Source organism: Dipodomys spectabilis, unplaced genomic scaffold (assembly GCF_019054845.1).
Source record: "Dipodomys spectabilis isolate Male_0828 unplaced genomic scaffold, ASM1905484v1 ptg000564l, whole genome shotgun sequence".
Lineage (NCBI taxonomy): Eukaryota > Metazoa > Chordata > Mammalia > Rodentia > Heteromyidae > Dipodomys > Dipodomys spectabilis.
Genome location: NW_024871241.1, coordinates 506566 through 529779, shown reverse-complemented (window position 1 = coordinate 529779; position 23214 = coordinate 506566). Strand labels below are relative to the sequence as shown.

At 38.7% G+C, this 23214-nt stretch overlaps 1 protein-coding gene across 1 annotated transcript in view; it reads left to right on the top strand.

Moving 5' to 3' along the window:
- Positions 1 to 23214, top strand: part of Map3k15 (mitogen-activated protein kinase kinase kinase 15) — a 109991-nt gene that overhangs the window by 37205 nt on the left and 49572 nt on the right. The window contains exon 7 of the mRNA XM_042670498.1: positions 21806 to 21976. Coding sequence (XP_042526432.1) covers positions 21806 to 21976 — 171 coding nt within the window. The remainder of the gene's footprint in view (positions 1 to 21805; positions 21977 to 23214) is intronic.

Genomic DNA, 23214 nt, shown 5'->3' with positions numbered 1-23214 from the left:
TTGATTCATTTAGGGGATGAGGCTTCATAGTCTCTGAAAATGTGTGTAGTCTTCCCTACTTGCCTCTAAACTCAGCTTCCTAAGATGGGGCATGTTTTCAAGAATAAAGGCCAATTTTTTAAAAATAATATTTTATTGAGATTAAATGATTACATAAATTTCACAGTATTGTGGGATAGTGATACTTATTTAAAGTCACAAACACATCTTAACCTTCACAAGGCAAATTGTCATTATCATGGTCTATAGAGGTTAAATTCTATAAACTTTGACAATGCAACTATTTCTTCCACAATAGGTGATATATACATTTCTTTCCTTTTGCTTAGTGTAAGCTGTTTCCTCTTTCCCTCTCATTCCCTCCCCCCTATCAATGTCCTTGAGTTGCTTAGTTCGTTTTCATCAATGTCCAGTGCAGCTGATGGGCCCTCTGTTGTATTTTCCCCCTGTTTCCCTCTGATTCTGTGCCCTCCTCCTAGCTTCTCTCAGATGTGTGCATGTATATACCATATATGAGGCCAAGAACATGGAGTCATCTAGCAATGATATGACAAATAATGTAGAGGTCCTTTGTTTCTAGAGTCCTGTTTACTTTGTCATATCTCCTTGCATTTTGAATTTAACATCCACATATCTGAGAGACCATGTGCCATTTGTTTCTCTGATCTTGGCTTACCTCGCTCAACATGATTTGTTCTAGTTCCATCCATTTCCCTGCAAATGTCATTATTTTGTCATAAAGGCCAATATTTAAGTAGCCTTAAAAAGTATTATAACACTGATCCTCAAGCCTACTGGGCTCCATTTTTAGTTATGTATTTGATTGATTGGGTTTTTCTTCAGTGGTAGAAAATTGAGCCATGGCTCTTGCACATTCAAGGAAAGCACATCCATAATACTTGATTCTTGATTTTATAATGATTAAATGCATTATCATTCATGAGGTTCGTGGGAGAATGCTTGGCATACCAAGTGCTATGAAAACATTGAAATGCCAAGTGCAACTCTAGTACCCCTTGTCTATAATACTAGCTACTCAGGAGGCGGAGATCTGGAGTATTGTTGTTAAAGGCCAGTCTGGGCAGAAAAGTTCACAAGACTTAATTAGTCAAAAGTTAGGCTGGAGGCGTGGATCAAGTGGGAGAACACCAGCCAAGCAAGCAAGCTTAGCAAGAGTACAAGTACTGAAGTATGGGAACTGGCAAAAAAATTAACATGTTTAATAAAAAGTGAGGACTGTAACTTTCCTCATAATTGTGTCTTTTTCACAGAAAGAATAGAGGTGACTGTTGTTAAATGAAAAAAATTGATTACTGTCCATTTGAAGAAATACAAGAGTCATACAAGACTTGAAATGGAAAACTGGTATTTAAGAGAAATGAATGTGACAGAATGAGGAGATCCTGAGACAGATACATAATTTCCTGTTTGGAAACAAAATTGGCATACCAGGCATACTGGTATACCAGTCACCTTTCCCTTTGTCATTTGTCTGCTATTAGATAGGATCATAAGCCAAGCAAGATCCTCAATTCTGAAAGCCTCATTTTTCCCAACAAGGGGTTTTCTATATAATTGCTTTGTGTGTATTGTAGTGCAATCTTGAATTTCACACTTTTGCTTTAGGTTCAACTTAGCCAGCTGTCAGCACGGTTTCAGTAAGACTTGGCCTTATGTTCAGGTTTGATTAAGCTTGCAGCACAACCTTATACCTATAAGGGGAAAATACTGATGGGCAAAAATGAGATTTCCTGCATGACAGTTGGCCTTTAACTCTTAGGAAGTGGAGCAAATCCTGGCCATAAATTAGTTACTAAAGGTTGGCAGGAATAAATGATGTTTGACCCTCAGATAGCAAGGGCTCCCTGTCAGTGGGGAAACCGGTTTTAGCCAGCTGTTTTTTCCTGGTATCTTTCACTTCACTGTGTTCAGAAGCCCATTCAAAGCTACTACAAGTTTCCACTGAGCAGTTTAACTGCTGGTCTCTCAGTGGCATAGAACCCTTTATGTGCACTTTTTATTTGCTGTTGCTTTTATAGATGGGACTTTATTATGTGTACTAATACAGGCAGATTGTTCTGACCAGGGATCCAACCAGCAGGCAGAAAGATGGCTGTTTTTGTCAGTTTTTCATTTTTGTAATTTTGTGTGAGAATGACAATTTAAAGGAGAAATGGTTTGTTTTGGTGCATAATTTCAGAGATTTTAGTTCATAGTCCTTGGCTGCATTGCTTTGGGCCTATGGTGAGGCAGAATATCATGATGGAGAGCATGTGGTAGAACAAAGCAGCTCACCTGGCAGCAGGTAGAAGGCAGAGGGAGAGAAAGGGTCAGAGAACAAAATATATCTTTCCTGTTCATGCCCCTAGTGATCTACTGCCACCCACTAGACTTAGCCTCTTAGATTTCTCTACCTCCCAATAATATGACATCATGTTACAAACGTATCAGGTGATTGATTATGTCAAAGCACTCAGTGTCTATTCAATTTTTCTCAAAGCCCAACAGCTGGCAACCAAGCCCTAAGTACATGAGGCTGCGGGAACCATCCCATTTTCACATCATAACAGTTTGCTCTTAGCCCCACAACAGTTCATATTCTTTTGAATGCAAAATGCGTTCAATCTGTCTCCAAGAGTCCCCCATAGTCTTAACAGTTCCAGCTTTGCTTTTGGTGTCTTATGCCTTAAATCATTGCCCTAACATACATTTTTTATAGCAAAAGGCCAGGTATGCATTATTTTTCTGAAAAATGAATAATCTTGTTACGTTCTGAACAGCAGCATTGCCAATAATGCATTTTTATGGGACATTTACTCCTTCTGTCTTCATCCCTTTTTCATTGGTCTTGTTGAGCCTACAATATCATCTTTCATGTCTCCTTCCCTCTTTGTTTCCCTCAGTTTGTTCTTTCTTTATTTACTGGCTTATTCATGTGTCTTGTATGTAGAAGAGGAAAGATGTCATGAAGGGTGACTTCAGTTAGCAATTAAAAATTATTCTATGTGTCTTTATTACACACACACACACACACACACACACACACACACACACACACACACACACACACACCCCACATGTACATGCACAAACATTTGAACTTCCATGGACAAACTTGTCCTGTTCAAACTAGTTATACTGCAATAATTTGCATTTATTTTGACAAGGGTGCTATTATTCAGAATATTATGGTGTCATCAGAGAGAGATGTTTTTTCCTTTGGAATTTTCTTAAGAGCCAACTTGCAAGACACATGGAAAATTACAATCATTTCCCAGTGGGTTTTGCAAACACACAGATCTGTGTTTGAATTTTAACACCTGTCCTTAAGTATATGTGTTATGAACATGGACAAACAGCATAACTTCACAAAACATCACTTTCCTCATCTATCAAGAATAACAGCAGCTCCCAAGTATTAAGTGCAGGTGGAGTACCTCTTATATAAAATGTCTGAGACCAGAAGTGTTTCAGAGTTCGAAATTTTTGGATTTTGAAATTTATTTACTTTTCCAGTTGAGCACCCATAAGGAAATCTGAATTTCAAAATGACATTCAGGAAGTTTTAAAGCCAAGTGCCAATGGCTCAAACCTGTAATCCTAGTTACTCAGAGGTCTGAGATCTGAGGATTGCAGTTTGAAATGAGCCTGGGTAAAAAAGATCCACGAGACTTCATCTCCAGTTAGCCAACAAAATGTTGCCATGGGTCCAGTGGCAGAGCACCAACCATGCACAAGCTATCTGTGTGAGAGCACAAGGTTCTGGGTTCAAATCCCTATACTTACACGTGCGTGCGCGTACACACACACACACACACACACACACACACACACACACACACACACAAACACACACATATAAAGGATTTAGAATTTGGAGCATTTTAATTTTGGGATTTGGGGATTAGAAATGCTCCTTCCCTAAGATTTAGAATACCCCTGACACAATGCAGATGCTTAGAGAGGTGTTACTATTCGTGTGTAATTTGATCACTCACATTTTTATCAGGTTGGAGGGATACCTTTTGATCATCTCCAAATATTGAAACTGCTAATAAAATATAGAGATTAATATCATACAAGATATTTATCATAATATACCTTTGACTCTGGAGAAAATTCATGAGAAGTTCATGGATATGTTTTTGGCATAAAAATATTATTAGAATAAGTGTGTGCCCTCTGAGATGAATGGAACAGGGTTTATAGGAATATTGATATTTGTAAGGAAAGTGAATGGTATATTTGGGGATTTCACAGTTAATTACTTTGCAGCATATTTCGAAACCATGGCACTATTGACATTTGGGAGTAGATAATTCTCTGTTCTCTGGCCTGTCCATGGTTTCTATCCACTAGACATCCTGCCTCTCAAATGTAACAATTTAAAATTTCTGCAGGTGTTGACAAATGTCCCACAGGGACAAGATAACTTCTGGTTGAGAAGAGCTTCCGGGAAGATCATACACTTTGGCATTTGAGTTGCTTATTGGCAACTGGATGTTGGCTAGGTAATTAAATTGATCTGAGTTTGCTCCCCTGTAAACAAGAATGATGATGATGCCTATAGTGAGGAATGAATAAGATATGTCATACACAAATGCCCTGCACAGCCCCTGTCAGCTGGAAAGCAGTTCCGAATCTTGATTCCTCTTCCATCTAGCCCCCATTTGTACTTGTTAGCTCAAATTGGTGGTATACAAATACTGCAGAGGCAACATGGCAAGTGCCAAGTGATTTAGTGTCTTAATCTATAGGAATTATAGCTTTTTTAAATAGATAAGAAGAACTATGTGTACTTTAGCCCAAAAACGCTTATCCAGAGAGCATTTAACTTGGTTTGAAAAATATTTCAAAATGATTGTGCTGTTTACAACCCACAAAGCCATGCACTGCATTGCTGTGTAATGAACAAGGACAGTAGGAATTGAGGGACTCTACAAATTAAATAAGAATAATGTAAGTGAAAATTTTAGACTTATCTCCAATTAACTAGCAAAAAGCTGGAAGTGGAGGTATGGCTCAAGTAGTAGAGTGCTAACCTTAAGTGTAAAAGCCAAGGGGGAGCTGGGCACTGGTGCCTCATACCTGTAATCCTGGCTACTCAGGAGGCTGAGATCTGAGGATCATGGTTCAAAGCCAGCCCAGACAATAAAGCCCCTGAGATTCTTATCTTCAACACACCACCAAAAAACCAGAAATAATGCTGTGGCTCAAAGTGGTAGAGTGCTCAAAAGTGAACAAAAGTGCTCAGGGATAGCACCTAGGCCCTGAGTTCAAGCCCCACAACCAACAAAAAAATAAGTCAAGGGGGAGCATGAGGCTCTGAATTCAAGCCCCAGTACACACATGTGTGTCCTAGTTACATAAGGAAGACCAAACTCTAATTCCAAAAGATAGTAAACTTGCCTTCTTATTATCTGTATGAGGACTCTAAACAAGTGAAAGAAAAGCCTTGATTCAATTTCAGAAATATTTGTTGGGAATTTTCTGAAGATTCAGCCTCCTGTACCATGCAGTGTATATGTATTGAGAGACCTCACATGCTTTCATTCTTGTCACTGTTGCCCTGGAATTAGGCATTGATCAAGAAGAAACTGGGAAGCAACTGGGCAGCCTTGCAAATTTACCAGCACAAATTTCTTTTCTACAATACGAGAGCTTAAACTCAAGGCTTCACTCTTGCTTGGCTTTTTCATCTTCGCTAGTAGTCTACCACTTAAGATACACCTCTACTTCTACCTTTTTTCTGGTTAATTGGAGATTCAAATTTTTCAGGTTTGTCTGCTCAGTCTGGCTTTGAACTGTGATTTTTTAAAGATTTTTAGCTGCCTAAGTAGCTAAGATGATAGGTGTTCACCACTAGTGTCCAGCCCAGGACAGATTTCTAAAGGCAAATGAATGCCATCAGATTACTTCTAAATTCTAAGATAGCAATCTACATTTTGGTTTAGATTAAATATTATCAGATTCAGAAGTTATGTTTGAGTGTGTGTAGATGCATACTTTACAGAGATATTACAGCTCTCTTAAGTAATGTGGAAAGGTGTTGAAGGATGTGTAAAGGAAGGCCTTTGTGTGATGGGTAGTATATTGATTTGGGAGTTGAATATTCTGGATACTATCCTTGATTTGCTACAGCCTCACTGAGTATCTGTGGGCAAGTAACGACATCCTGTGACTTCAAAGTAGACATGATAAAGATCAAAAATAAAAAGCAATATGGGATGTTGGCAAGTTTGTATGAATGAATATGTTGGTTGTACTCATGGTGCCAAATTGCAAGATCACCTGGTGCTACCTTAGGTATTTCAGTGATTAATGCTTTACAAGACAGGAGGATAAAGTTGGTTCTGACCATAATGGTCTGTTAGTTCAGCTAGACCTGGATGAAGGATCCATTTAAAAAGAGAGAATAGGTGTCTGAGGAGTGAGGTTAGTCCCAGTGGTTGAGGACTTTAACTGATTAAACTAAGGAATTTGGATTTTGTTCTGTAGACACTATGGAGTTACAGAAGGTTATGTAAGCAAGAGACCAATATGAGCCAGGTCCCAACTCTATTGATATCTGCATGACTTTGGCCTTCAGCAGGTCCCCAATTTTTTTTCTGGGAATTGCTGTCTTTTATTTTTAGAGGAGTTGGACTATATGATATCTAAATATTGCCTTCCTTTATAAAGTTCGCTGTGTCTGTAAGTTGAGGCATCATTTTATTAATTCAATGCTACATAGACAAATTTCTTGAGACCTTGTCCTTTTTTTTGTTGGTCATGGGGCTTGAACTCTGGGCCTGGGCACTGTCCCTCAGCTCTTCAGCTCAAGGCTAGCACTCTACCACTTGAGCCACAGCATCACTTCTGGTTTCTGGTGATTTATTGGAGATAAGAGTGTCATGGACTTTCCTGCCTGGACTGGCTTTGAACTACAATCCTCAGATCTCAGTCTCAGCTAAGATTACAGGCACGAGCCACTGGTGCCTGGCAAGGGACCTTGTCTTTAGAGTAGATCTTTTATTCTATCAGCAATCTCAGTTGAAGATAGATAGATAGATAGATATTCAATTATATCACCATTTCAGAGAGAGTAAAACCTACACATGAGATTTCAATTGGTTTTTCTAGTAACACATAATATTAAATAATATTTTGCTTAAAAAATAAAGATTTTTGTCAGGCCAATTGAAAGCCATTCTTATTATTTACTTTACTACTAAGTGCTGAGCAAGAGCATGAGGCCTAGAGTTACAGCCCCTGTACCTGCACACAAAAATATTATCTGCTGGGATATAATATTTTTATGTAGAAATGTTTTTAAGCTCAGTATAGAAGTTTATAGCTGTAGTTCCACCTATTCAGGAGGCTAATGTAGGGGGATCACTTGACCCTGAGGGCTTGGTATAAACCTAGACAGCATAGCAAGACCCCATCACACACACAGAAAGTTTTCTTTTAGTATGTTTGTGTGTCCAGTGGACAAATGGCCAGTAGACTTTGGGCTTTCACTCAGAGCAACCTGGGAGAATCATCATAGATAGAAAATTTCCCCATGATTCCTCCTTTGTGAACAGGTGGAGAATCTTAGTTGTCTCATTGATCGAAAGGAATCAATTTTAAGCATTAGAGGACTTAATGAGATGAGAAGCTCTTTTTTTGGTGTGGGGGGGTCTGGTTGTGGGGCCTGAACTCTGGGCCTGGGCGCTGTCCCTTAGCTCTTCAGCTCAAGGCTAGCGCTCTACCACTTTGAGCCACAGTGCCACTTCCGGCTTTTTTCTTTTTGCTTATGTGGTGCTGAGGAATCGAACCCAGGGCCTCATGCATGCAAGGCAAGTGCTCTACCACTGAGCCACCTTCCCAGCCCCAAGAGATGAGAAGCTCTTTACCTGTTACCTACCATTTTAGGAATGAATTAGTGTAGATTTCATATGGTAATCTCAGACACAGGTTATTGCAGGGGGAGGGAAAGTGGGAGAAAAATGAGGGAAGAGGTAACAATGTTTAAGATGAAATGTACTCATTACCTTATGTAACTGTAACCCCTTTGTACATTACCTTTACAATTAAATTTTAAAAAAGAAAAAAAAGTAGTTACCTACCAAGTTAAATGGAAGAAGTTGGACCCAATAGCTAGCCCTTTGAGGGATTGTTAATTAGACATTAAGAATGTACAGATAAGGACTGGGGAAACATGGAAGCAGTAACTGTCCATATTCTGGTTTCCATGTGCATGTGGAGGTAAGAAGAGGGCCCAACTTACAGAGAATGCCTATGAGGAGCAAGCTGCTTCTTGGTATTTGTAGGGAAGCATCTTAGAAGGAGATAGGCTCTGTAAAGCTATTTGTAGTAGAATGTAAAACAAGATAGATAGATGCCCCTTGGTCAAGCAGAGCCTTTATAAAACTTTGCAGAGAATAACAAAGGGGATGCATATAATCAAGGACGATTATATGCATGTATGGAGCTATCACAATGAAACCACTTTGTACAATCAATATATATTAACAAAAAAGAAAAACTTTGCAGAAGACAAGTAGAAATGGCTTCATGGGACCTGGACTCCCCCTCACTCTGATCCTGATCCTCCTGGTTCAATGTACTCTTTGCTGTTCTCACTTACCTTTGGGAACAACAAGCTATTGGCACTTGTGGTTGTTTGCATATGCTGTTTTCCTCTGCCATGAATGCTTTTACCTTATTGTTCACCTGACTGACTGAGATGATTCTTTAGGGTCTAGTTTAAGTGTTACTTTCTGAGAGATGTTGCTATGATAAAGAACATTGAATCTGAAAAATTATATTCCCATTGTAATTCATTCTTCTAGCACTCATGTTTCTATGTTTACTTATTTAATAGTGTTGTCCCTCTTGCTAGACTATAAATCTGGGAGAGGGAGCACAGAGCAACAGGTATATATTAAAACATATACCTAATGCCTTGTACTACTGTATCACCCATATTGTAGGTGCTCAGGAAATACTTGTTGAATGGGTGAATGAGAGAATATCTAATCAATTATAGTATAGAATTGGAAGAGATCTATATATAATGTATGTCTGGATGCTACAGTTAATTTCAGGGTTTGGCACTAAAAGACAATATGTATTTTTATATGTGAGTCTGCAGAAAACAAACCCGAGTCATATATTTATTCAGCGTATTCAGAATAAGTACAAAATAAAAATATGTGAAAACATAATTACTGGTGACACCACTATTCAAAGTATGCTGAGAGCAGGGGATTCAGAAAACTGGAGGTCTACCTAGGCTTGGTTATCTTCAGTGGCAAGGGAAGTCTTCCTAGTGTGGGACCCACACTAGGAATTTGATACTGAGGGAAATAGAGCTTCCTGACTGAGAAAACCCATGCCATTTAGTGTTGTTGACTTGTGAATTTATCAAGTATAGGGTAACTACTATGACAAACAGCCTCATAAAGTCAGTGGCTTACCATAACCTGGAAGTTCATTTCTCCTTATGTAGCATCCCAATGTACCAATGTAGGTTTATCCTGGTTGGGTAATCTCTTCTTTGGATCATTGCTTCACAACCCAGTCTCTTTCCATCTTGAGGTTCTGCCCTTCCTTGAATACTCACATTTACCTATCAGACTGATGAAAGAAAAGAGAAAATGGTGAATTGCAAGGGATGTATTGTATATTTGTTTTATAAATTGAGATTTAATGTATATATCATAGAGTTTAATCATTTAAAGTGACCTAGTCATAGGGGTATATTTTTTAGCATAGTCACTGTTACACAGTCATCATTACAAACAATTTTAGAATGTTTACAGCTCCTACTCTCTCCCCCAAAATATCTGGGTTACCTCCAATACACTCCCTCCTTCTTTCTAAACAACTTTGAATCTATTTTGGCAACCCATTAATAGTTGCTTACTTCCTATCCCCTCACCTGACTCTCTAGCCTTAGGGAACTACTCGTCTCTTTTCTATCTCTTTATGGCTTTGCCCATTTTGGCTACTTCCTATAAATGGAGTCCTACATGATATTTTGTGTGTAGATTCTTTCACAGAACATAATATTTGCAACATTTATCTATGCTGTAGCATATGTAAGTACTCTGTTCCTTTTATTGCATAGCATTCTGTTGTATAGATAAACTACATTTTATTTATCATTTCCTCAGTTGGTGGGTATTTGAATTGTTTGAATTTTCTGACCATCTGAGGGAGGTTTGTGTGAGGAAGTGATGCAAATTCTCATGGCCCCATCTAACTGCAAGAGAAGTCAGAAATGGGGTCTGGCTGAGTGCCCAGGAAGGAAAGGAAATGCACTGTGGTGAACCTGCTACAACTCGCAGATAAGGAGTGGAGTTTGTCTGGATCCATCAGAGTTCAGGCAGAACTACTCTTCAACTCTTGCTGCCACTGTGTGAGTGGGAAGGTCACCTCCTGAAATGCCCAGCTCTGTCACAGCACATGCTGGCCACTGTAAAGCTAGACTTCTTAGAAAGTGCTTTAAGACCTCAGGAGACTGGGGAGTGTCAGAATGATGGGATCTCAGGCAAGATAATTTCATAAGGCTTCTGCCTATTTAAAGAGTAAGAAAATAATTATTCTGGTGTGTGTTTCTTTGGCTCTGGGTATTGTTCACATGAAAACACAAGTCACCTCTAATTGTTGTCTTCTGTAAATATGAAGCATCTGGCCAGGGGAGGGCACCTGCTTGCTTGTATCTGGATTGTTTCTGTTGGAGTCCAGTCAGGTAACAGAAACTACTCTATGTATCTAAAATAGAGGAGATTGAATACAAGAAATTGGTTGCACAAGTGATAGAAGTTCTAAGGAGCCAAACAAATCTGTAAGACATTCCACATATTAGCAGCAGTAGCAAGCTGGTTTTTCTGAAGTTAGAGCCTCACTTTAAGTCCAGGCCAACCTGGCCTGTGATCCTCCTACTTGTGCTTCCCCATGTGGCTTAAGATGACAAGTACATGCCCACTACACTCAGTCTTTGGAGTGTCTCAAACTTGGTTATATCTGGGCTGTCCCACAAACAACAATCCCCCAGTTTCGAATTCTCAAGTAACAAGGATTATGGGATTGTGCCACTGTACCTACTTCTTTCCCTATTTTTATGATCATATATAAATTGTACAGATTAATTTTATTGTGAAATTTCCATACGTGCATAATATATTTTAGCCAACATCTGTTACTGTTTATCTCCCCTCTGTCATTTAAAGAAAAACTTCTATTAGCATCAATTTGTTGTACAAGGAGGGTTCCTTTTAACATGTCTATTTATGCATGCAATGTGTCTTGATCAGTAACCCTTCTGTCACTCTGTCTCCCCCCGCTCCCTTCCCGCACCAGGCTCAACAAACTTCATTTTTCCATTTTCACACATGTACATAAGGTTATTTTGTACTTTGATCGTATTAACCCGCCTTGCTCTCTCTTTTTTATCCACCTTCCTCCCACTGGCTCTCATCCCTTAGAAAGTTCCCCATCCATTTTACACTGTCATTCATTTTTTAGGTCTATTTAGATTCTGAATAAGAACATGAAATCCTTGTCTTTCTGAGTCTGTCTTATTTCATTTAACATGATGACCTCCAGGTTCATCTGTTTTCCCTCAAATTACAAAATTCTTCTTTATAGCTGAATGTTCATTCTTTTTTATGACTGAATGTTCTATGTGTATGTATAGTAGTATGTGTGTGAGTATCCATATATATGTATATATGTGGTACACATATATAATGTGTTATATGTACTTGTGTTATGTGCTTGTTTTTATATAAATATATCTATATCACATTTTCTTCATCCATTCATCAGTTAATGAACAATTAGACTGATTCTATAGTTTTACTCTTATGAATAGTGCTGCTAGAAACATGGGTGTTCAAGTATCTCTATTGTATGTTGCCATACGTTCATTTGGATAAATATCCAAGAGTAATATCACTGTTTCATACAGTAGTTCTATTTTTAGTTTTTTGAAGAATTTCTGAAGCGACTACAGTAATTTACATCACCAACAACAAACACAGAAGGATTCCTTTTTCTCCATATCCTCACCAACATTTGTTGTTTCTCTATGTATTTTTAGGTCAGCTTTATTAAAATACAATTTACACACAATAAAATGTTAACTTACAAGCATACAATGTGATATATGCCAAATATATGCATGCAACTACCACCACCAAGGCATAGATTATCACAGAAAGTCCCCCTGTGCCCCTTCCTAGTGATTCTCCTCACCATTCAGCATTGTTATGGATGATTTTGATTGACCTGCATTCTAGTTCCTCACTGTGAAATTGATCATAGTGCCTAAACTGCTGTTTTGCTCATTTGGTAGTGTTTTTTTCCGTATTTTTTTCATTCTAGTTCTTGCATTAGTGTTTTAGAGTTTTCGTTTCTCTCATGAAATAGCTGTGTTCACACATTCTCTCTCTGTCTCTGTCTCTGTCTCTGTCTCTGTCTCTCTCTCTCTCTCTCTCTCTCTCTCTCTCTCACACACACACACACACACACACACACACACACACGGCAAAAGAGACAGACATTCTCACCATATTTCTAGAAACCATGTTATAATAGCTGCTTTCAAGTTCTTCTTTGCTCATTTCAATAGTCATCTCTGGGGTTCATGCATTATGTTTTTTACTTGATTATTGGATCACATTTTCCTCCTCCTTTATATATCTCATAATTATATCACATACTGGACATTTTATCTAAGAGAACTAGAGACTGAAGTATAATTTTAATTTTGTTTTGTTAGTATGACTATCAGAACCCTTTCCTAGGTCTGATGATTAACATGTATGACTGATTTTTTTGTGACTCTCCTAGAGAATAGCTGAGTTGAGAATGAACTACCTTTTTAATTAGATCCAGTTTACCTATGATTAGCCAACCCCAACCTTCTGTCCCTCTGCTGGTTTTGGGGTCTTGTCAATATTTGAGCAGGAATGGGATTGCTATTTCTGCTGTATTTGGATTCAGTTTTCACAGAGACTAGAATCCAAGTGTTGTGCTAGGCTGCCCTTTCACTCTGACTTTCTGGGCCAAATTCAGAAGGTGGGGGTGGGGCAAGAGAGTTGTTAGGATTATTTTTTCCTCTTAGAGATTCTTCCAGATTATATTCTCTCCTGTCAACCCATGCTGTTGTCTAAAGATTGGCTGATTTTACCCCCTTTCTTTGTAAACTTTCTTTTATATCAAAGGCATTCTCTCCTAGCCATCAATACTTCGACCAGGTAAGCAAGTATGGAAGCTATCACAGCTCTGTAATTCAGTTGTCTGGGTTTTTATTATTACCCCAGACCACTCACACTTGTCTACATTCTAACTGGAAGCAGAAGTCTCTTCCAATGTTTTGAGCAAGTGATTCAAGATAAAGTTTGTTCCAGAAAGAATGCTGGTCTAATGAGACATCTTGATTGCTGGTGATGCTCAGGACTGGCTTAGAAGAAAAAGTGTGTGTGTGTCACAGTGGTCCTGGGGCTTGAACTCAGGGCCTGAGTGCTGTCTCTGAGCTTTTAAACTCAAGGCTAGCATTTGACCACTTGAGCCACAGCTCCACTTCTGATTTTGAACTGTGATCTCCAGATCTCAGCCTCTCAATAGGTGGATTAAGGCATGAGCCACCAGCCTCCAGTGGAAGAAAAATATTTTTAAAATATTTATTATTTTTGTTGGGGCTTGAACTTAGCACCTGCACTCTCACTTGGCTTTTTTTGCTGACGTTTGGAGCTTAAACCCTTAAGCCACACCTCTACTTCTGGCTTGTTGCAGCTTAATTGGTAATAAGAGACTCACAAACCTTTTTACATGGGCTGACTTCCAATGTCAACCCTCTCAGATTCCATCTAGGCCAGTTCCTGGCCCTGAAGAAAGATTTATTGGAACCCTACCTCCACCCTCTGAACTTCTTCAGTGGGTACACAATATAGAAAAGATGGGTAGGCAAACAGGATGGGTAGTGGCAAGTTTATTCTGTGCTGGCTCAGACCTTTAGTTCACTAAAGTAGTAAAGTAGTCAGATCTACTATACAGATAAAGAATTGAGGCACAGAAGAGGGAAAGAGACTTGCTTATTAACTTGTATAATAAATGATGTGAAAATAACTAGAATCTTTGACTACATAATTCCTAGTCCATTATTCTGAGGTTTATGAAGGGGGAGTTAGCAGTGACGGGATTTGTAAAATTAGAGTCTCATGTTTGTTGTAGGTAGGCTTTTTTTTAACACATCCCAGCCCCTTTTGCCTTAGTTATTTATTTTATTTTATTGGAAAGATGCTGCAAAGAGGGGTTACAATTATATGAGTAAGGCAATGAGTACATTTTGCCTTAATTATTTTTCAGATAGGGTCTCGTCTTCCCCACCCCTCAACCCCCCTCCAGGCCAACCTTGAACTGGAATTCTATCTACATACTTCAGCATAAATATGATCACAAGTGTGCACTATTATGTCTGGATTATTTATTGAGATGGAGTTTTGCCACCTTTTGGGTGGCTACATGAAGCTACAGCCTCCTGGATTCTGCCTCCTTAGCAGCTAGGGTTATAGCTACGAACTCAACATTTTCAACTGGTGTTCTGTTTTTATTCTTGGATAAAAATAGATTACGTATTTATTATATATTCTTATTGTGAAAAATTGGAAAAAATCTAAAGCATCCATTTCTTTGAACTCTAATCTCTGATTATATTATGGAAGTAATTTCTTTTGTTAGTGTGGTCTATATCATTCAGACAATTTTGCATGCAGTTATGCACTGATGAAATATGTCCTAGTGTAGTTTTAAAACTACCTGACTGTACTGGGGGTATTCTGATATTATTCATTTTTGCTGAGTGATCAGTGTTTGGGGATTGTACTATGTCAATACCAGATAATTCTGCTGAGTCTTCTATTCATTTAGCAGCCATTTATTGAGCATCCAATGTGTGCTAGATCCAGTTTTATGTACTAAGGTGCAGCCAAAAATAGACCAACATTCCCCCAATCTACCTTTTTTGGAAATAATATGCTAAAGTGAGGAGAGCCAATGAAAATAAGTAAAATTATGAAACCAGGTTAAGATATTGCCAGTTAATAAGGAAGTTGCAGGTTTTCTTTGAGTGTTCAGAGAAAACCTCACTCAATAGAAAGTGACATGGCAGAAAGGGTCAGAAAGTGATGAGGAAATATGCTATGTAAAAATATGGGAGAAAGTATGGAGGTATAGAGATAAGCACATGTAACACGAAGGAGGCTCATGTAACTGGAACAGAGTAGGTAATAAGAGAATGTATAGTAAGAGATGAAGTTGGAGATATAACTGGGTACCAGATCTTGTAAAGCCTAATAGGCCATTAAAAATTATGTTAGAAACTGGGCGCAGGTGGCTCATGCCTGTAATACTAGCTACTCAGGAGGCTGAGATCTGAGGATCCCAGTTCAAAGCCAGCCTGGGCAGGAAAGTCCATGAGACGCTTATTGCCAATTAACCACCAAAAAACCAGAAGTAGTGCTGTGACTCAAGTGGTAGAGCACTAGCCTTGAGCTGAAGACCTGAGGGACAGTGCCCAGGCCCATAGTTCAAGCCCCTCGACTGACCAAAAAAAAAAAAAAAAAGAAATGCAAATATGGTATTCAGTATACACAAGGTGGGAAATGAACAATGCAAGTGGTGGGCAAGGAGGGGGAAACTGGGAGAAAGCAAAGAGAAGGGTGACATTGTCCAAAAGACAAATGCAAGGTTGCCTGAATTGTGAAATGGTAATCCTCTGTACAACACTTTAATAATAACCATAAAATTATATTTGAAATTAAAAAAATATGTTTGCTCTAAAGGAGCCCCTGGAGAGTTTGGAGTAGAAGAGTAACCTGACCTGATAGACAGAGTAGCAAAATCTGGGTTGAGAATAGATTATAAAAAGGTAAAAGGGTAGGAGCAAGAAATCACAGTGACTTGGGAACAAGGTGATAGTGGGAAGTCATGAGGATTGAACCAACTTCAGAGATGGCATGAAAAAAAATAGGAAGTGAGTACTTGAAAGGGGTGGGGTGGGTCAAAGGGAAAGGGGTAGACAAATGAAAGGGAGAAGAGAGGGAGAATGTAATCAAGAATTCAGTGTATATCCAACAAAATAAGAATGAGGGAAGGATTTGGTAGGGGAAGGATGGGTAAGATAGTGAAAGGGGTGTCACTGATCAAGATGCATTGTGCCCATAAACTGTATTCCTAAATGACAATTCCTTTGTACAACAACCTAAAGATAATAATAAATAAATAAATGAAAGAAGAGTATCTAACTGAATAAGCGTTCTTTAAAGAAATAAGCATGATGAAAGTTTTGGGCCTGAATACCAGGAAGAGTAGATTGGCCATTGAACAAGTAAGGGAAAGCTGGGAAAATGATTTTGATAGGATGATCAAGCATTTGACTTTTGACATGTTCATTTTGAAGTATTGGATATGCAAGAGAGATGCTGAGAAAGTAGTTGGATAAGTAAGTCTGAAGTTAAGGAGAGAGACTTGGGACAGAGATAGATATTTGGGGGTCATCAAGATACAGATGATTTAAAGTGTTGTGGTAGTAGATGGTAGCACCACGGGGTCAAGTTATTAGTAAAGAGGAAAGATCTGCCGGGCGCTGGTGGCTCACGCCTGTAATCCTAGCTACTCAGGAGGCTGAGATCTGAGGATCGCGGTTCAAAGCCAGCCCGGGCAGGAGAGACCGTGAGACTCCTATCTCCAATAAACCACCAGAAAACCGGAAGTGGCGCTGTAGCTCAAGTGGTAGAGTGCTCGCCTTGAGCTGAAGAGCTGAGGGACAGCGCTCAGGCCCAGAGTTCAAGCCCCACGACCGACAAAAAAAAAAAAAAAAAAAAAAAAAAAAAGAGGAAAGATCTAAGAATGTATCTATTGATACACCAAAGTTAAAAAGATCAGAGTGATAAATAGAAACCAGAAAAAATTGGACTACAATAGGAAGAAAATAAGACAGATGTGGTGTCCTGAAAGTCAAATGAACAAGATTACCCAAAGAAAAAGGAATACAGAGTTGTCATGTGTGCTGATAGATCAAATGCAGCCATAGGTACAATAGAACAAGGATTAAGAATTGTTCAGGTGGTTTTAGAAATTATGCAGATTGTGAAAGGTGAGTAGCATGAGTGTGTCAGTCCTATCTCTAGGGATTTGTGTTTAATTAGTTTTGGGTTGCTTCTGGTTCCTATGTGATTGGAATATACAGCCAAGGCTCAGATTCACTGTCATCATTTCTCTTCAGTGTGAAATGGCCTTATTGTTAGAAACAGATGCTGCTGACTGAATAAACACAAGAGTTTTTACGTATAGGCTTGGCTCTGAAAATGATGAGCAGACCTGAGAGCTGATTATTAACCACTAAAAGGATTAGCTATTTAGCACCTGTCTTAAAGTGGCTTTTAAGCTGAAAATCTCTTTGCTTTTCTTTTTTTTCAGGTATTTGATTTTTACCTCATTTTACGTATACTCAAAAGACCTTTTCTTTTGTGTAACAAGTCTTAAGCTAATGAAACGGTTTAAAGGAAATCTCTTTTTACATTTTTATTAGTCTCAATTATTTCTAAAGGGGGATTTCATTTTGTTATGTCCATATATATAAAATGTTCCTTGGCCTGACTCACCTCCTCTATTATTATTTTCTTATCTCCCTTTTTCCCAAATCAGTGTCAGCAAACTACAAGTATTTTGACTATATTCATTCTCCATCACAATTGTTTTTTCTTAGCCATCCTGGGATGTGAACTCAAGGCCTCATGCTTGGTAGGCTGGCACCCTATCACTGAGCCGCACCTCCAGTCCTTAAGGGAAATTTTGATGGTCCATATAAAAGAGAAGGAAAAGGCACAACTTGAACTCACACCAATAATTAAACATTTAAGTGAGTTAAGCACATTCTTAGCAGAATCCTGAATAATTCACACTTCAAAAGTTGACTAGTAACAGATATATGAATTTTGTACATCATTAAAGTTTCAATCTTTTTTTTTGTATTCTTACCACAGACATTAGAAATCATTTGAAAATTTTAGTAAATTTGAGTTGGGTTGAAATCTGTTAGCTTTTGAAAAATTAAATAATAAAGCCAGGCACCTGTGGCTCATGTCTATAATCATAGCTACTCAGGAGGCTGAGAACTGAGGATCGGAGTTCAAAGCCATCCTGGGCTGGGAAACTCTGAAATCTTATTGTCAGTTACTATAGGGGAAAAAAAGCCACAAGTGGAGCTGCAGCTCAAGTGGTAGAGCATTATCCATGAGCAAAAAAGCTCAGGGACAATGCCCCAGGCCAACTTCAAGCTCCAGGACTGGCAAAAAAGGAAAATAATATCATGAGTAGGCTATGCAATAAGATTATCTGGTTTTTAGACTGGTTAGGTTCTATATGACAGAGAGAAAAGATTAGCTATATCCAAACAGTACCCTTGATACAATTAATATGTACTAAAAAATGAATGACAGGAAAGTCTTGTGGAGGGAAGGGTAGCAGTGGGATAGGGGAAGGCTAATGAAAAAAGTGAGTAAGGATAAATATGGCTGAAGTTGTTTGTTTTCATCTATAAAAAAAATAGAAGAGTGAAGCTGGGCACTGGTGGCTCATACCTGTAATCCTAGCTACACAAGAGGCTGAGATCTGAGGATCACGGTTCAAAGCCAGCCTGGGCAAGAAAGTCCATGAGACTCTTATCTCCAATGAACCACCAGAAAACTGGAAGTAGCGCTGTGGCTCAAGTGGTAGAGTGCTTGCCTTGAGCTGAAGAGCTGAGACTCAGCACCCAGGCCCAGAGTTCAAGCCCCATGACAGACAAAAATATAGAAAAGTGAAACTTTTCAAAATAGTTTTAAGAAATGTGGAGTAAAAAAAGATTGCTTGTGACTATGAAAATGAACAAGGAAACCTATTGAAATTATTTGGGGAAGGGGGGAGAGGGGAAGGAAGAGTGACAGAGGGGGTGAGATTGATGGGAGCACATTGTAACAATGAAACTCCTTATATACGTTATGCAAGCTAATTTTTAATAGAGAAAGGGAAAGTGGGGCAGTGGAGAAGGAATGAGATTGAGGGGACACACTGTATATGTAGATGGAAATATCACAATGAAATATTCTTTATACAACTAATGAACCAAAGTAGAAAATGGAAAAGGCTAGAGTCAAAATACAGCCTTAATTATTGCAAGCTTCTAGAAGGATGCCAAGTGTCTAGATTAGCCCTTCTCAGCCAGAACTGACTTCCAACAAGAGAATTAAGCTCTAATGCCCTATGGCAACCATTGTGTAAAATTAACAAACTTCTCTTGTATGAAGAATGGGGCTAGCCATGTGACATCTTTGAAGAATTAAGACAATAGTCATTTAAATAATCAAATAAAATTTCAGGGTTTAATTCTATTGTGGAGCCCTGGTTGAGAAAGTCTGTTTTAGGTACTACTCTTGTCTTCTTGAATGATGCTGTAGATTTTTAAAGTACATGTCTTCAGGAAAGAAAGTATAAGAAATTCTATGGTATAATTATCGAGAAATTAAAATGGATAATTTCTTCATTTAGTTATTAGAGTAGTTATTAGCAGCACATGCATAGGACTACTTTATATATATTAGGAGATATACAAAGTGGTATTTCTGAGCATTTTAATATGTATTCTTCCCGACTTTTGTCTATGTACATAAATGTATGTGTATGAGTATTTATTTCAAATTATAGGATCATATTTATTTAGTTCAACAGTCCTTTTTTCATATAATGTAATGGATATTGTTCTATATAATCACATATGTATCTCCTTTCTAAGGGCTGCATTGTATCCCATAGTCTGGTTGTTATGATACACATGTGTTGATATTTTCCTGTTAATTATATCCAGTTCCTCACTTTTGCAAGAAAGTGCCATAACAAACATTTTGTTAAAAATTGGAAAAATATCTCTAGATCATGCATGGTGCATATAACTGTAATTCCAGCTACTTCGGAGGTGGAGATGTAAAGAATTATGGATGGCTCTAGATCATCCTGCGCAAACAGTTAGCAAAACTTTATTTAAACCAACAAGGCAGATGTGGTGGTATGCCCGTAAGTTCCCAGCTGTGTGGAAGGATGTCTAGGAAGTTGATGATTTGAGACTAGCTCTGAGCAAAAACATGAGACACTATCCAGAAGAACACCATGAAAGTAATACGGGCTATGTGTATGTGTCTCAAGTGGTAAAAGTCCCTGCCTAACAAATGCCAGGCCCTGAGTTCCAACCCCAGTGCTACCAAAAAAATTCAATTTTACAGATTCTAGAAGGGGGATTGTTGAGTCAGAATAGTGCCTATTAAATTTTTTGTTTTGTCATATAAATTTTCAAATATATTTAAAAGTAGAAAATAGTGTAATTGTAAGTATGTTTCTTTGTAACAGAGATCAGTAGAATACAGAGAGATATAAGAAGTAATTATGAAATTGGTTTATGCCATTATGGAGGCTGTAAAGTCTCATGAGTACAAGTTGGAGACCCAGGCAGTCCAGTGGTACACTTCAGTCTGAGTCCAAAGTCCTGAGAACTTGGGGTGACATTGGTTTGAGTCCTAGAGTCTGAAAGCCTGGTACCAGCAGCTTCAGTATCTCAGGGTAGAGACAAGAGAAGATGGATATCTGACCTCAAGGAGAGAGGAGGAGGAAGAAAGGAGGAAAAGTGGGGGTGAGGGAAAAGAGAGGGGGACACAGAAGAAATAGAGAAGGGGGATAAGGAAAGGGAGAGAGAGAAGAAAGAGTAGAAAAATGCAGCCTTTGGGTCTCAGTGATTTAGATGGTACCAGCCTACATTGGAGGAAGAAAAATCTTAGTCTAATGATTTAATGTAAATTTCATAGATGTGTTCAGAAAAAATATTTAACAACTATCTTGGCATCCATTAGCCTATTCAAGTTGACACATACCACTAACTACTGCTATAACTAATGACCTCCGTGTACTCATATTCACTTGGATAATTATCACTTCATGTCATTGTTTCCCTCATTGCTTCTTTGCCCTCATACTCCAGCAATAGATTCATTATGCGTCATAGATATTTCAGTATGTCGCTCTAAAAGTTAGACAATTTTATAAAGCAATCACAACTATGGTATCAAACCTAAAAATTAATGATAGTTCCTCGATGTCAGTGTTTATATTTCCCCCTTTTTCACTTCTTTTTCTTTTTTATTTTTTTGGGTCCGGTCGTGGGGCCTGAACTCTGGGCCTGGGCGCTGTCCCCCAGTTCTTCAGCTCAAGGCTAACGCTCTACCACTTGAGCCACAGCGCCACTTCTGGCTTTTTTCTTTTTGCTTATGTGGTGCTAAGGAATCGAACATAGAGCCTCATGCGCGCAAGGCAAGCGCTCTACCACTGAGCCACCTTCTCAGCCCAACTTATTTTTCTTTTTTTCATTTATTTTACATGAGTTAAACAATTAACTCACAATCAGGACAGTATATAACACTGCCTTTGGTTGTTATGATTTTCAAGTCTTTTGTTATATCACTTTCCCTTTCCTGTCTAATTTATCATTTTTATGATATGTTTGTTAAAAATAAAATCAGATAGGTACTGAGAACACATATATGAGATTTACTGGCACAGATCTTCAACACTTGCTACATTTGAAAATGAAAAGGGAAATCTTATTTGGAAACTTTTCCTGGTAGAGTAGAGCCTTTTAGCCAGTATTTGTGCAGAACAAATACATATGTATATGTATATGTTTATGTATATGTATATTGGTCTTGATTCTGATGTTTATTGTCTCATACCATGTATCTTTCAGGAGAAATACTGAAGGTGACCGGGAGAAGGCTCTTCAGGTCATGCTCCAGATTCTACAGAGCTGTGATCACCCAGCCCCTGACATGTTCTGCCTGTGTGGAAGGATCTACAAGGACATCTTCCTGGATTCCGACTATGAAGATTATGAAAGCCGAGACAGTGCCATTGCATGGTAAATAGCAAATAACAGAATCACAGAGACTGAGCACACAGGACTTTTCCCTAGTGAAAAATTACAATAAATGTGTTCAAGGAATTTCCAGATCCCCCTTTCTGAGAGAAAAACCATGAAAACCAGGGTTTGCTGCTATTCACACTTCCATGTTTACTCATGTATGAGGCAGGATAGAGACTTAGCATGATCCCTCTCAGCTACCCCTTCAAGAATCTTGTCTACCACCTTTGGGGCATTGTCTTTCCAGTGAGTTGCTCATTCCTTCCTTCCTTCCTTCATTCAACAAATGTTTATTGAGGGCTTTCTCTGGGCCAGAGAATTTTCTAGATGGTGAGGAAAATCAGACAAGCAAATAATGTAAAATTTATAGAATTTCTTATGAAATGATAGCCCCTCTATACCTTAAGAATAACAATAAAATTATTATTTTTTGGGTCCAGTCGTGTGGCCTGAACTCTGGGCCTGGGCGCTGTCCCTCAGCTCTTCAGCTCAAAGCTAGCGCTCTACCACTTGAGCCACAATGCCACTTCCGGCTTTTTTCTTTTTGCTTATGTGGTGCTGAGGAATCGAACCCAGGGCCTCAGGCATGCAAGGCAAGCACTCTACCACTGAGCCACCTTCCCAGCCCAAAATTATTTTTTTAAAAGCAAAAGAATTTCAGCTTATGATCAGGCTTATGGAGAGAAGTTAAGCAGACAGAGAGCAATTTTAAACAGGGTGGTCAGTAAAAGTGAATACAAATATAAAGTTTAAGCTGGGCACCAGTGGTTCATGGCAGTTTGAACCCAGCCCAGGCAGGAAAGTCCTTGAGACTTCTATTGCCAGTTAACCACCAAAAAAAGCCCAAAGTAGACGTATAGCTCAAATTATAGAGATCCAGGCTTCAGTGAAAAAGCTAGGGGACAGCATCCAGACCCTGAGTTCAAGCCCCAGGACCAGTACAACAACAACAACAATAATAATAATAAAGTTAATGAAGTAGTGAGCCTTGCAGACGTTCTAGACAGAGAAAACAGCAGAGACAGAATCCAAGGAAAAAGTGTGAAAGGTAAGGACTATGCAAAGGATGTGAAGGAAGATAGCTTGAGACAGGAGGGAAGAAACATCTTTTTGCTCTTGAGCAGGAAGGAACCATCTCTGGAGGACTCTGAGCAGAGGATTGATAGTATCTGCCACGCATTTTAGCAGGAATAGTCTCACTGTTGTGCAAAGTATGTCTTTAAAATGTCTCAGCT